The sequence below is a fragment of the Oreochromis aureus genome, linkage group 12 (genome assembly GCF_013358895.1).
Source record: "Oreochromis aureus strain Israel breed Guangdong linkage group 12, ZZ_aureus, whole genome shotgun sequence".
Taxonomy (NCBI): Eukaryota; Metazoa; Chordata; class Actinopteri; order Cichliformes; family Cichlidae; genus Oreochromis; species Oreochromis aureus.
This window is the reverse complement of record NC_052953.1, coordinates 11,478,430-11,490,497: the sequence shown is the minus strand read 5'-3', so window position 1 is coordinate 11,490,497 and position 12,068 is coordinate 11,478,430. Positions and strand designations below refer to the sequence as shown.

The 12,068-nt window shown below is 37.0% G+C and overlaps 2 protein-coding genes across 2 annotated transcripts; both read left to right on the top strand.

The window, feature by feature from the left end:
• Positions 1–851: 851 nt before the first annotated feature.
• epgn (epithelial mitogen homolog (mouse)) lies at positions 852–2,531 on the top strand. The gene is made up of 5 exons (XM_031727949.2): positions 852–958; positions 1,153–1,281; positions 1,579–1,699; positions 1,826–1,981; positions 2,073–2,531. Exons 1-5 carry the CDS (start codon positions 925–927, stop codon positions 2,125–2,127), a joined length of 495 nt encoding a protein of 164 aa, XP_031583809.1. The 5' UTR covers positions 852–924; the 3' UTR covers positions 2,128–2,531.
• Positions 2,532–3,725: 1,194 nt separating this feature from the next.
• On the top strand, positions 3,726–10,210 carry LOC116310981 (proepiregulin-like). Its single transcript, XM_031727950.2, has 5 exons — positions 3,726–3,839; positions 6,783–6,866; positions 7,496–7,622; positions 8,121–8,267; positions 8,698–10,210. The coding sequence occupies exons 1-5, from the start codon at positions 3,800–3,802 to the stop codon at positions 8,762–8,764; spliced, it is 465 nt and encodes a 154-aa protein (XP_031583810.1). The 5' UTR covers positions 3,726–3,799; the 3' UTR covers positions 8,765–10,210.
• Positions 10,211–12,068: the final 1,858 nt, after the last annotated feature.

Here is a 12,068-nt window from a genome sequence, read left to right as displayed (position 1 = left end):
TGGGACAGTAAAATACAATCCTCTAGTTTAATAATTTATTTGGTGTTTTAAAAGCCTAGTACAACCCTTAGAAAGTTGTAAAAAATTGTGAGGTAAACAGCAACATTACAATACTCACTTTACAAAGTAATCCTACAGGTATTAGTGCTTGCATGCATTTTATTTGTCAACACAACACAAGATGCTATTGACCTCCTTGAGATGGCAGAGCTTTGGCTGGTATTCACAAAGGTCACCAGAGCAGGTGGCTCCACACCAGTTTGTAATGCTGGACACCCTGTCTCACGCAACCCCAATAGGATTTGTGTTTTCTCCCCTAAATGAAGTGGTTGTTCGGTTGTCAGGTGAAAGTGTAAACCATACCACTATGGGCCCACCTCCTTAAGGTGATAGTAAAAAACAAGAATAAAAAAAACAAACAGTAAACACATAATTGAAGAGTTTATTTAGAAATGTTTGGCCCCTTATTACATCTTTTAATAAAAACTTGCAATTACATCTAATTCTAATGTGCTGTAACCTGTCTCTATGTGTTAAGAGGCCAAAGAAAATAAAGCTTCCATTGTGATCACGCTGATGAAAAAAGAGAGGATTTCCCAACATCCGCTGTCAGTGAAGCAACTTTACTGGACTGTGAAACTGATTGAAAGTCACCCAGCCAGGTGACTCTTCTGAAGAAGGAAGCACTTGCCTCTGGGGATCTCGTGCCTCCCCCATAGGCTTTGTCTCTGCATGCCTATGAAGTAAATGACTTGATTCAAGTCGAGTTTCAGAAGGAAATACTTTTCATTTTTCAAAAGAAAAAAAAAGCCTTCGGTGTTTTGATTGGCTGTGAAAATCTAGATAAATAAGCTCAGCGCAGACCTGTTGGTCACACCTGTGCAGGCAGAAGGAGCTGAACACATCACATCACCAAAGGACAACATGGTCACACAAAGACAGACGTACCTGGAGAAACGTAAGTTTCTAGTTTCTGTGATATAGCCATGAAGCAAGACAAAGAAAAAAGAAAAAACCTTTTGGTTATTAAACTTAACCTCAGTATTTTTATGTATAAATGATAATAGTAAAGGAAGAAACTTGTTAGGAAAACAGAGTAAAAATAAAGACTCTATATATTTAATCTATTTTTCTGTTATTTCATTTTTACAGCGTTTCTGCCGGCAGTGACAGTGCTGCTGCTTTTGGCTGCAGCAGGACATTCTGCCGTGGTGAATGATAATCTCCAAACCAAAGCAACGCCTCTGTCAAACTCATCTCTGACCACTCAGTTTAGCAACAGTGAGTGTTTTAAGTTTGAGTTTTGTGACGGCGAAGACAAATGCCATTACAGTGTTTTATCCCTGACATATATGAAATCTACAGAGCCCCAAATGTCCCCCATGATGTCACGATACATGTTTGTTAAGTTGTGGGCACAAAATTTAAGGTCTTATAACTGAAGCTTATCTGCAGAAGACCGGTGTCAAATTGTGCCGCCTGTTAATCAACGGATTAATAATAAGAATGAATAATTAAAGTAATATATTTCTGTTAAATTGTTGTTTATGTTGATTGTTTTATTCTTCCTCTCTGCAGGTGGCATGGAGTTGCCTCAAGTCCTACCTTTACACAAGCCATGTAGAAGCGAACATGCTTCTTATTGTGTAAACGGTGGCAAGTGCATGTATCCGCAAGACAGTGACAAACCTTCTTGCATGTAAGTTCTGCAATATCAGACAGTATCCACAGTGGATTTAGTTATTAATGATCTGTATGAAATTCTTCTACGTGTTTGTTCATGTTCACTTTTGGAATGCGCTCACATATTTTCTCCGATCTGCAGCTGCGCACCCTCGTACAGCGGGCCACGCTGCATGCTTGCGGAACCAACTCGTGGTGTTACTATGCTCGATGTAGAGCAAGTCATTGGCATTGTTCTTGGGGTGTTCATACTCATCATATTTCTGGGGATCGCATTTTACTTGTTTGTCTACAAGAGGTGAGTATCCACAGGTTTTCGCGATGTAAAAAAGTATGCAGAAATAGTGTCAGTTCAATTTCTGATGTTGTTTTTGTGTTTCTGTTTTCAGGTGTACAGAATCGACGGTACCAATAAAATATGTACCTGCTAAGACCTCGGTGTGAACTCTGCAGCTCACATTTGCTCATCCATCACCATCTTCAACATTTTCCCTTTCAAGAAAAGACAAACCACAGCATTTCACAAGAGTGAATCATTTGCAACAAAACAAAGAAGATAATGTATAAAAAGCAAAAAAAAGAGAATTTTTTTTTCCTTTTGACAACATTTAAATGGAAACACTTGACTGTTACAAGAGGTTATTAGCAAGGAAAGAGCAAGATCTATCAAATCTAACGTTAATTCTTTTTTTAATGATTGTTTTATTTTCATGTAAAGAATAAGAATGAAAAAATGTATATATTTATTGTAATATTATGTTAAGTAAATTATTATAAATTATTATTTTCTTGTATTTAAAAATTAGTTTTAATAAATTACAAAAGATATTTCTGTTATTTGAATTTCACTTTTTGCTACTGTCTTTTTTACAATAAATATATTTTTGCTTTGATAATTGTGCGTCCCAAACATTTGACAAGATACTCCTTTACCATTTTGATGAGGTAAAGAAGAATTTCCAAAACTGCGTAATGCCTGTTTGATTTTCACTTATTAAGCTTTTGAAACGATAATGCTCACTGATCCCCAGACAAACTGTAAATGAGCCATTTATTAAGCCTAAAAAGGCTGCCCAAAGTCTAATTAAACAGCAGGTTCACTTGTAACACGATGCTGTGAAAGGCTAAACATGTTTGAACGGCATATTTTAGCCATGAAATATGATGATAAACTGGTCCCATTCCTAAAAGGAGCAAATAACCCCAAAGTACAGTAAAGGGTATAAGAAAAGTTGGGTAATTTTAATTAGCAGTGATTAATGCTGAGATTAATATACGAAAACAGGAAAAAGAAAATGAAGAATAAAACTATATTTGGACTGCATAGCTAATAAATCTTCAAACAATCGACCTGGCTTGGACATCTGCCAAATCAGTGTACCACCTAACTCCTTTACTCCAGATAATATATTTGCAATATATTTTTAATGCAGCCTTCACATATGTACCCAGTTATCTATGCCATGTGCGCTATATAACAACCCTATCCCTGTCAATTTCCCGCTCACGCAAATAAGCTTTTATCAGTTTGGACGTTTCATAGGGTGTCTTTCTACCACTTTTCAAATTGTATGGGATTTAAATGGTTTGCTGACAGCTTTTTGTTTAGCTTATATTTTACTGTGTCCACACTTTTGTCGATAATGATACTTACAAACGCAGCAAGAGCCAGAGTGCAGAAGAACAACATATTATAAGTGGGGGTTTTTCTGCTGCGATTTATCGATCTACATAAAAAATAGATGTATCTATAAAAAGTCATTTTAATTTGGGGCTTTTTAAAATTGTGCTGTCACTTTTGTCAGTTATCTGAAAATTTCGCCAAAATACACGTGTTTTCCTATTACAATCTGCCTTTTATTATCAACAATAAAAGCTCCTGTTTTATGGAAACCGGTAAGGACAGACATTCTCGGGTCTGTCCTTTCATTGAAACAGCTGAGAAGTGAAATAATCTAAATTACAGGAGTCTGACACCACACCCAAACCGCAGGAGTAAAAGCCCACTGGTTTCCTATTTTCAAAAGAAACGTCACCTGCACCTTTACCTGACAGATATTTTCCCAAGTCGGGAGCGACTCGTCCTGCTCGTCCTACCAGCGAACTATCGACTGAGATGGAAATCAGCAAACTGTCAGTGCTTCTGTCAATTATCGGTAAAGTGTGTGTGCTTTTCTTAATGTTGAAGTCTTGAATATTATTTTTACTGACATTCATTGTTTGAGTTTGACGCGTTGACGGTGAATGGCAGGTCTGTTCAGGTATGGACTGAATTTAAGTCATCCCAAGGAACCCGGAGCGATGATCCCCTTTAAATAGACGAAAAGCTCTTTCAAAGTTAAAAGTAGCATCTACTGGAACGGAATGCTGAACTAAAAAGTAACTAACTGCAGTTACTAATGGTTGTAGCCACGGGAACATTGTTTAACAGCGTCAGTGACTCCATACTACAAGATTTCATTAAGGCTGATGTGGGCGTGTACCCATTTGGGTACGCAGTCTGACTTTATCTGTAGTAGTTTGATACAGAGGGTAGCTTTTTGAGTCAAAAAAAAATGCAAATTTGTAAGCTGGTCACCTGTTGTGTGCAAATCATGATTTGATGATCTGGGAAAAAACAAAACAAAACCCTCTTAATAACAATGTGATGAGAATATAAACTTCTAGGGTGCTGCTGCTTTTACTTTGAAATTCATTTTAATACATCTGTTAAGTACCACGTACCAGTACAATATAATGCTATCCTTTTGGGCTTGATTGATTCTGATGGTGTTATAGATGTTAATAGCAGATAGCAGTTGAAACTGAACACAGTAAGGTCTATAAAAAGATAATAAGGTGATATGATGTTAAGTTCTATAAAATAACTTTCCATACTGATGATTACTTTCATTATTAAGACTTTAAGTACAAAGTCCACATAATATTTCTACTGCATCTTATATATGTCATCTTATATATGTCTTGGTAAGCTGCAGCTAATATGATTGATTTCTTTATTCATACTCAATGCTTGAAAGCATAATCACTGCAATATAACATTAAAATCTAGCATTTAAATTTAAAAAGAGTACTTTTAGTGTTGATCTTCAGATTTCCTTTGCTGCTAATATTTTGGCATTCTTACCAAACTGACTTTTAAACTGGTATTTGGCACTTGAGTCAAAAGCTGAGTTAACTCCAAGTATAGTGCCTCTAAAAGCCTTTTTTGACATGCCCCAAATCAGCCAAAAATGTTTAATAATTCAATAAAATTCACGTGATTTCCATTCCACTCAATTTTGGTCAGTCAATATCAGTAAAAAAGGATCCAGTGTGACTATGAAATCGTGGTAACCTAAATAATATGAGCATAACTCTTTTTATTTCATTTGATTTTCCTCAGTTTTTTTCCCCCTGCATAGCTTTCCATGCCACACATGTAGTGGCTTTATGTCCCACTGGTGGAGCCCACAGTTCAAAAACCACTGGACTAAAAGTAATTACAGAAACTATCCAAAGTTTTTCAGACAAATGATACTCTGTGGTATCTGTAGAGCCTAAGGGAGGCTGAAGGGTGTTGGCTATTAGGTCAGGTAAATGATTTATTATTTGAAAGTATGTCATTTTCCATTTCACATTCACTCTTTGTACAACAAAGTATAACAAACTTAGGAAGGAAAGAATGCAGCGAATTCCAATTATACTCCTTTGTCCGATCCTTCACTTATTTTACTGATACTGAGATGTAAACATACTCTGTTGTGAGTATATTTTTAATAATAAAACAAGTCGAGGTGTAGTTGTCTGTGACTAAAGTTAAATATTTTATATTGTGGTCTTAAAATTTTTAAATTTCAATAATAATTTAAAACTAAACACCAGCTAAGAAAGAGTCACATTTTTATGTATAAATGTATTATGTAAAATTTTGGAAAAATACAATTATTTTCACCTCAATTAATGTCATGAGGTAGGCTGGATGCTAGGAATGTGCAATTAGAGTGAGTCATTGGCAAATGATATAAATGATCTGATTAAATAGTGAATAATTAGTAATACGGGAAAGCTACTTCATCACTTCCATCATACTGTGTACTTTACACCAGTCAGCCATGTCAGAAACACCCAACAACCACCCTGAGCTCTCTAACTGAAAACAGAGAAAAATACCTCTGCAGCCATAACAACAGACAGGAACAGAAACCCAGAAAGGGAGCGATTTTATGGCGAGTATTACCAGATTCATAACCAGTCCTAACTAGACACATCTTGCATTCTGTTTGATGTGTTTTTGCATCCTGTCTGCTGGAATGTGGGCGGCTTCTAGTGCTGTCCATTATAAAGTTGTGCAGGCTAGTACAGGTATTTGATCCAGGTAACCCAGGCTATACCTTCTCGTTATCGCCTAAAACTGACAGGCATTCTCACAGTTTCTTTTATCCCCCCGCATATTTACAGTTTCTGAATTTTTCTTTAATGCTGGTGCTATGTAAACAAACCCATTCATCCCTTTTCTTAACCGTCTTCCCAAATCAGGTTTCAGGGCTGGAGCCTTTGCCAGCTTTCACTGTGTGAGAGGCTGGGTACACCCTGCAGAGAATGCTAAGCAAAACCAACACAAACATGAATCATTTTGGATTGTTGTGGAGTAATTAAAGGAATTAAAGTCGTTTCTACATACAATAAAAAATCATAAAACATATTGCTGTTGACTGTACATATCTTCTCTGCAAGTAAAAACAACATTTGCAGCTGTGAAAGTCTGTGTTTGCATGCAAAACTATACCATTTACTGACTGGATTAGGTTAAATATATAAGAACCTGGGCAGCACATTTTTAAAATTTCCATTTTCAAATGACTTTTTTGATTGTTTTACCTTCTCAAGGCCTCGCAAACACTTAAATAAAAACACTTGAAAGTCTGTTACCCAGGACAGGGGGTGGCAAGGTGCACAAAAAAGTTTTTGACCAGCTATTCTTAAGGTTGTTAGCAATTAGAAAATACTATTGGTCAGCATTCTTTAGGAAAAACCTCTTACAAAGGGCTTGTGTAGCTCAATGTTCATATCGGACTTATATCCAGTGTGAATAACGAGGATCTGTTTTTATCTGACAGGTGTCATGATGATCTGGCCGTATGTACTCACCGAGAGTGCATCACCCAGAGTGCCGTTTGCAGATGGTGCTTCTTTGCCTGCAGGTATTAACTTCTACAGCTGCTGTGATGCCATTTTATCTGCCTTTTTATAGCATAGTAAATCAGAAGATTTCAAAATTAAAATGAAACACTGAGCAGCTGGAGTTGAAACAAAGTGGGGCTATGAGGATGGGGTGTTATACAATTAGTCAGCTACTGTTTTTTTTTTTTTTTTTTAGATGTTTCTTTAAGTTAAAATAAGGTGAATATATCTGCATTTTTGACTGTTAGGATGTGATATCACCTTGGCACAATAAAACCACACAGATAAATGTTACTTTCTTTACACTTCATAGATAAAATGATTGATTAATGGAATTAACTGTCAATATTAAATGATAGATGCAGCCCTAAAACACTACTTACTTCATTTAATGTATAATTATTAAATAGAAATGATATGGAAAATTAGCTCTACACTGTTAGATATAATAACCCTCAGAAGCCTTTACATTAAAAATAAGACAATGAAGTAAATTATTTAGATAAAACAAATGGAGGATATTCAAATCTAGTAAACAAATAAGACACAGCTCAGGTAAAAAGTAACACCCACAGCACTGTCTGAGTACACAGATTCATGCAGGTCTTACTTTTACGAAAAGTGTCCAACGGCTTTTTGTGTGTTTCAGGCCAGGGAGAAAAGCAACAGCATGTGGTTAAGCGGTCGATGCAGATCTGTGAAAGCGGATATGACCACTACTGTTTGAACAACGGCCAGTGCATACTGCTTGTGGACATCAATGAACACCACTGCAAGTACGATCGTGTGTGTATGTGCAAGAGCCATGACAAATAATGGGAGGGATAATGGGAGGGACACCACTCAAACCAAAATTTACCCACTAAAAAAACATAATACTCCATGAGATGCGTCAATCAGTGCTATCAATCAGCGTGTCAGTAGTTGGATGGGTGATTGAATGTTAAGGATGCATACTGTCGTGCGGTGTAAAACCTAAAAGAACCAGGCCAAAGCCAAACAAACAAATAACATAGCGCTGGATAAATGGAGAGATAAGAAAGCCTGAGCGCTGAGACAGCCAGTTCTTAAATGCTCCAGGGAGACTGACCAGGTGCTCTCAGTTACACTGATTAACCCCACCTACCAGGAACCTGCACACACACAGGGACAAACAGAAAAAGCAGCAGGCCATGGCAAAGGGCTGTCACACGTGGCTATGTGGGTGGGTAAGTGAACCTGTGCTACTTTGTCATCATGAGTAGTTACGCATGACTCGTCTGTTTGTGTTACAGGTGTGAGACAGGCTTCATTGGTTCCAGGTGTGAGAAACTGGAACTTGTTTCGGGGGCAGAGGGTGAAAAGCAAATCATTATCATCACTTTCTTCGTGATTCTGCTGATTATAGGATTGGCTGGAGCTCTGTACTTCTTCTGCAGATGGTAAGGCTTTGGAATGTGAATGTGTGTGAATGTACGTGTGGTTACTTAGTAGGCCTCAAACTAAAGCAATGAGATTTCTTACAAAAACTGAACGTTGAGAACAAAGAGGAGCCCAGAGCAGAAAAGAAACAGACTTTTGGCTTTTGGATTATTTTAACATAAGCTGATGTCATTTGAAGCCATGTTGAATATGAGCTTTGACTGTTGCAGCAGTACATATTAAAAAGAAAATAATAGCATTTTGTCTCCATGGAATATGTCAAAAGTAGCACACGCACCAAACCACAAAGAACAGCTATGACCTAAATCCCATTTCGAGTTCCTCAACCTTCAGTGTTGATTATATTAAAGCATGAAATGATGAAATGCTACATCACCGAGACATGATTTGTGTATTTTGAAATAAAACCAATGTGTGTTCTTTTTGTAGGTATAAGAAGAACAGTTTTCGCCCTCAGCTAAGGTGGCAGGGTTACAAAGGAGTCCAGATGGCTTAGAGCATTTCACGCTCTCTTGCAGCATCCACTGCTGGAAAAGACAAATCAAGATTTTTTTTCCCAGTTTTCTAAATGCAACTTTCAACATATCAAGAACATCTTGGCAGTTCAGTGGCTAGCTTACTAAATTGTTCCTGCCTCCTTTACACTGTACGTCACAAAGCTTTATCAAGCAGGCAGATCACAACAAAGAGGTTAAAATGGTCAGCTTTGTGTGCGGTGGGATTGTTTTCCAGCTGCACTGGTTCTAAAGTTGCGGCACCTGTTACACTCAGTTTGAAAAGATGAATAGTTAGGCACACAAAAACAGTTTCTGTGGGTGACACCGCCCACACGATACTGAAAAATTAATGGAAAATAAACAATTGTGAAGCAGTAACTATAGTAGCTTGGAACGGAACAAAAAATGTTGCTCCGAATTTCCTGATAACTAGCAGAATTGATCATAATCAATACAATAATGTAGGTTCCTCACTTTGGGATTTCTGGTTTTTGCTAGAATGCAAGTCTAATTTTAGAATATGAAAGGCTTTTCTGTGCTTCAGTGAGGCTGTGTTATCTTTTGAATCAACCTTCGAGATCCTAAAATAGAACTGGTTAAAGATGTTTTGTTTGTCTTCCAGTCCTGTCTACTCTGACTTAACATCCTAAAATATAGATTAGGACTGTTTACACTGTGGTTTGAACTTTGTTTTTAATTTATGCTTGTGCCTAGCTTTTAGCTTTTATTAGATATTATTATGTTTTTGTTTTCTTGCATAAGTATGAAAATGGCCACTATTACTGTTTCTATTATGATGATGTTACTTTAAACTGGCCAATGAGTGTGAAGTTTTGAGCTTTAACACTTGAAACTTTGTGTAGTGTGAAGGTTTCCTTATTCTTAAAAGTTCTGTTAGTAATGTTTATACTCTGGAATCTCTGTCTGTGTTTGAAGCTACAAAGTATTTATTTTTTTTACTTTTTACTTTTTTTATTTTTTATTTTTGTATCTTTCAATGTCTTCACTCATTCTTCAGGTGATAAGGCTGCAGCAGTGAGGCTTCAAATTCTTCTCAAGCCTTCTTGCAGTTTTCACATTTTTCCTACATGTCATTAATATCTGTCTTAAATATATATTGATATGTATTTTTTTAAATTTATTTCACGCTTTTTTTTTCGTCCTTTACATTTGAAAAAGTAAGAACACTTTTTGCTGTACAGTTTGCAAAATAATCTTCCTTGGGCAGTGTTATCTGGTCTTGTACCAGGGGAAATGTTGCTGTGCTGATGGTGATGCTGGCTTTTGCACTTCTGCTTCCTTCTGTGAGTTTGGCACAGAAATGTTTTGCAAAAACCAGGTGGTAAGAGCTTTGGTTCTTCTGATAAAACTCTAAGAACTCCATCTCCAAACAGCTTTCCTTTGAGTTGTTCTTCATTCGAGTCTAATAAAAGACTGACAAATTACTACAAGTTACGTTTACTTTGTGCATCCAAGCCATCCCTTTTAAATCCAAATAAATATGCATGTCTATGGTCATCATCTGACCTACCGAGTGCAGTGTCAGATGTCAAGTTAATCAATAGCTCCATTTTACACTCAGACAGACCCAATGATCCATTTTAACACCTCACTGGTTCCTCTTTACATGTTCTGTATACCAATGAACAGCAACCATGACACGTAAACATTAACTCACCTGCAGCTGCTGCTCTGTTAAGACATACTTAAAAACACATTAGCATGCGCTTACACACGCGAAGACCCACAAACACACCCACTCTGTGGTGGCCATTTTGTTCTAAGCATAAAACCTGTGGATAAAGATATTTGAAATTCAGGAACTGCTGCTCTAATCCCTGCACTCTGCTATTACTTATTATTGCATAAGTAATAGTAGGCTACTCATGCAGTGAGTAATACAATGGGGGAAGCCCCACTAAGCTGCATCTTCGTGTGTTCTTTAACAAACAAGTCTCATGTCTATCACGTATGCATTTGTTTTGCTTCTCAAGTCAGGTTTGTGTTTTAGTTTCTGTTATATTTGCATTATTCGCTGTCATTTATGCTCGAAGAATCGCTTTCTAGATGGAAATGCCCACAATTAAGGCTCCAGACTGAAAGACCACGTACATCATTTAGGGGCACTCAGCGGAGAGACATAATTAAAGGGAAATTTCTAGTTTTCAGGAAGATGCTGGAGTTGCTTTCCTGCCATTAATACTAGTTGGTAAAGTTGCAAGAATTCAACTTCAGGGCAATAAATTTAAGAAGAGGATGTAAATGAATGGAGAACTGAATCAGCTACAAAGGCACCATGCTCTTCCTGGGTATGTAGTCAAAAGTGTACATATACATTAAAAACTTTAAGCTAATACTTCACATGGCGAATAATGCTTTTAACGGAAAAGTGGAGATTCAATATCTGCAGCTAGTAACATTGTAACAGTGTTGTGAAGATGCACAAAGACACCTAATTGTGTTTTTGTGTTCAAGTTTTCATCCTCCGTGCCTTTAGCTTGACAGCAGTGTGTTTACTGTGGGTGGTATGTGTCAGACTTTCCACACATCCATATCTCATATCCTCAGTGTCATTACACATATCCAAACAATTCAATTGCGTGTTTATCCTCAACAAAGCGTGCCAGGAGCTCCAAGTCACTGTTACAGAATGAGATGGAGTAGTTCCCTACATTCCTAGCAGGTTTGTGTTTGATTCCACTAGTGTATGACCGATGGGACAGCCTGTCTCTGCAGACACAACAACATAACCAACGCACCCTTGTGTGCAGCTTCCCCACCCAAGTCTTAAGGTCTCCTCTTAGTTACAGTGTACAGAAATAGTAACACTGAGTATCATTTAATAAAACACACATAATAATTCAGACAGAACCACAACCCATCAAACAAAACGCAACAATAATAATACAGAGCGCGCTCATTGTTATTGGCAAATAAATAAAAACAGGTAACAAGTCAGACACACTTAAAAAGATTATATTAAAAAAGTGGCTTAGATCTCAGAAAAAAAGACAAATTCAGAGGTGTATTTCCTACAAGCCAGTCACAATTCCCATTTCATGACCTATTTGCCCATATATGTATATGAAGCCACTTACCGAAACAAACACTCATAGATACTCTTTTTATGACCCCTTACTGCTCTCACTGTAATGTAACATTTTTTTTTATTTTATCATCTTTGTACCTTGACTAAAGTGTAGCTATGACTTGATTACAGAAAAAGGTGTGTATAGCTGCTGTCAAATAAGAACCCTGTAACTTTACTGTTGTGGTTTACTCATGATTTTGCCTAAGATTAGT

Bases quoted from the DNA above. Each gene is read 5' to 3' on its own strand.
- epgn (XM_031727949.2), top strand. From the start codon at position 925: ATGGTCACACAAAGACAGACGTACCTGGAGAAAC. The intron at 959-1,152 runs GTAAGTTTCTAG...TCATTTTTACAG, and splicing joins ACAGACGTACCTGGAGAAAC to CGTTTCTGCCGGCAGTGACA. The intron at 1,700-1,825 runs GTAAGTTCTGCA...TCCGATCTGCAG, and splicing joins AGTGACAAACCTTCTTGCAT to CTGCGCACCCTCGTACAGCG.
- LOC116310981 (XM_031727950.2), top strand. From the start codon at position 3,800: ATGGAAATCAGCAAACTGTCAGTGCTTCTGTCAATTATCG. The intron at 3,840-6,782 runs GTAAAGTGTGTG...TTTATCTGACAG, and splicing joins AGTGCTTCTGTCAATTATCG to GTGTCATGATGATCTGGCCG. The intron at 7,623-8,120 runs GTACGATCGTGT...TTTGTGTTACAG, and splicing joins ATCAATGAACACCACTGCAA to GTGTGAGACAGGCTTCATTG.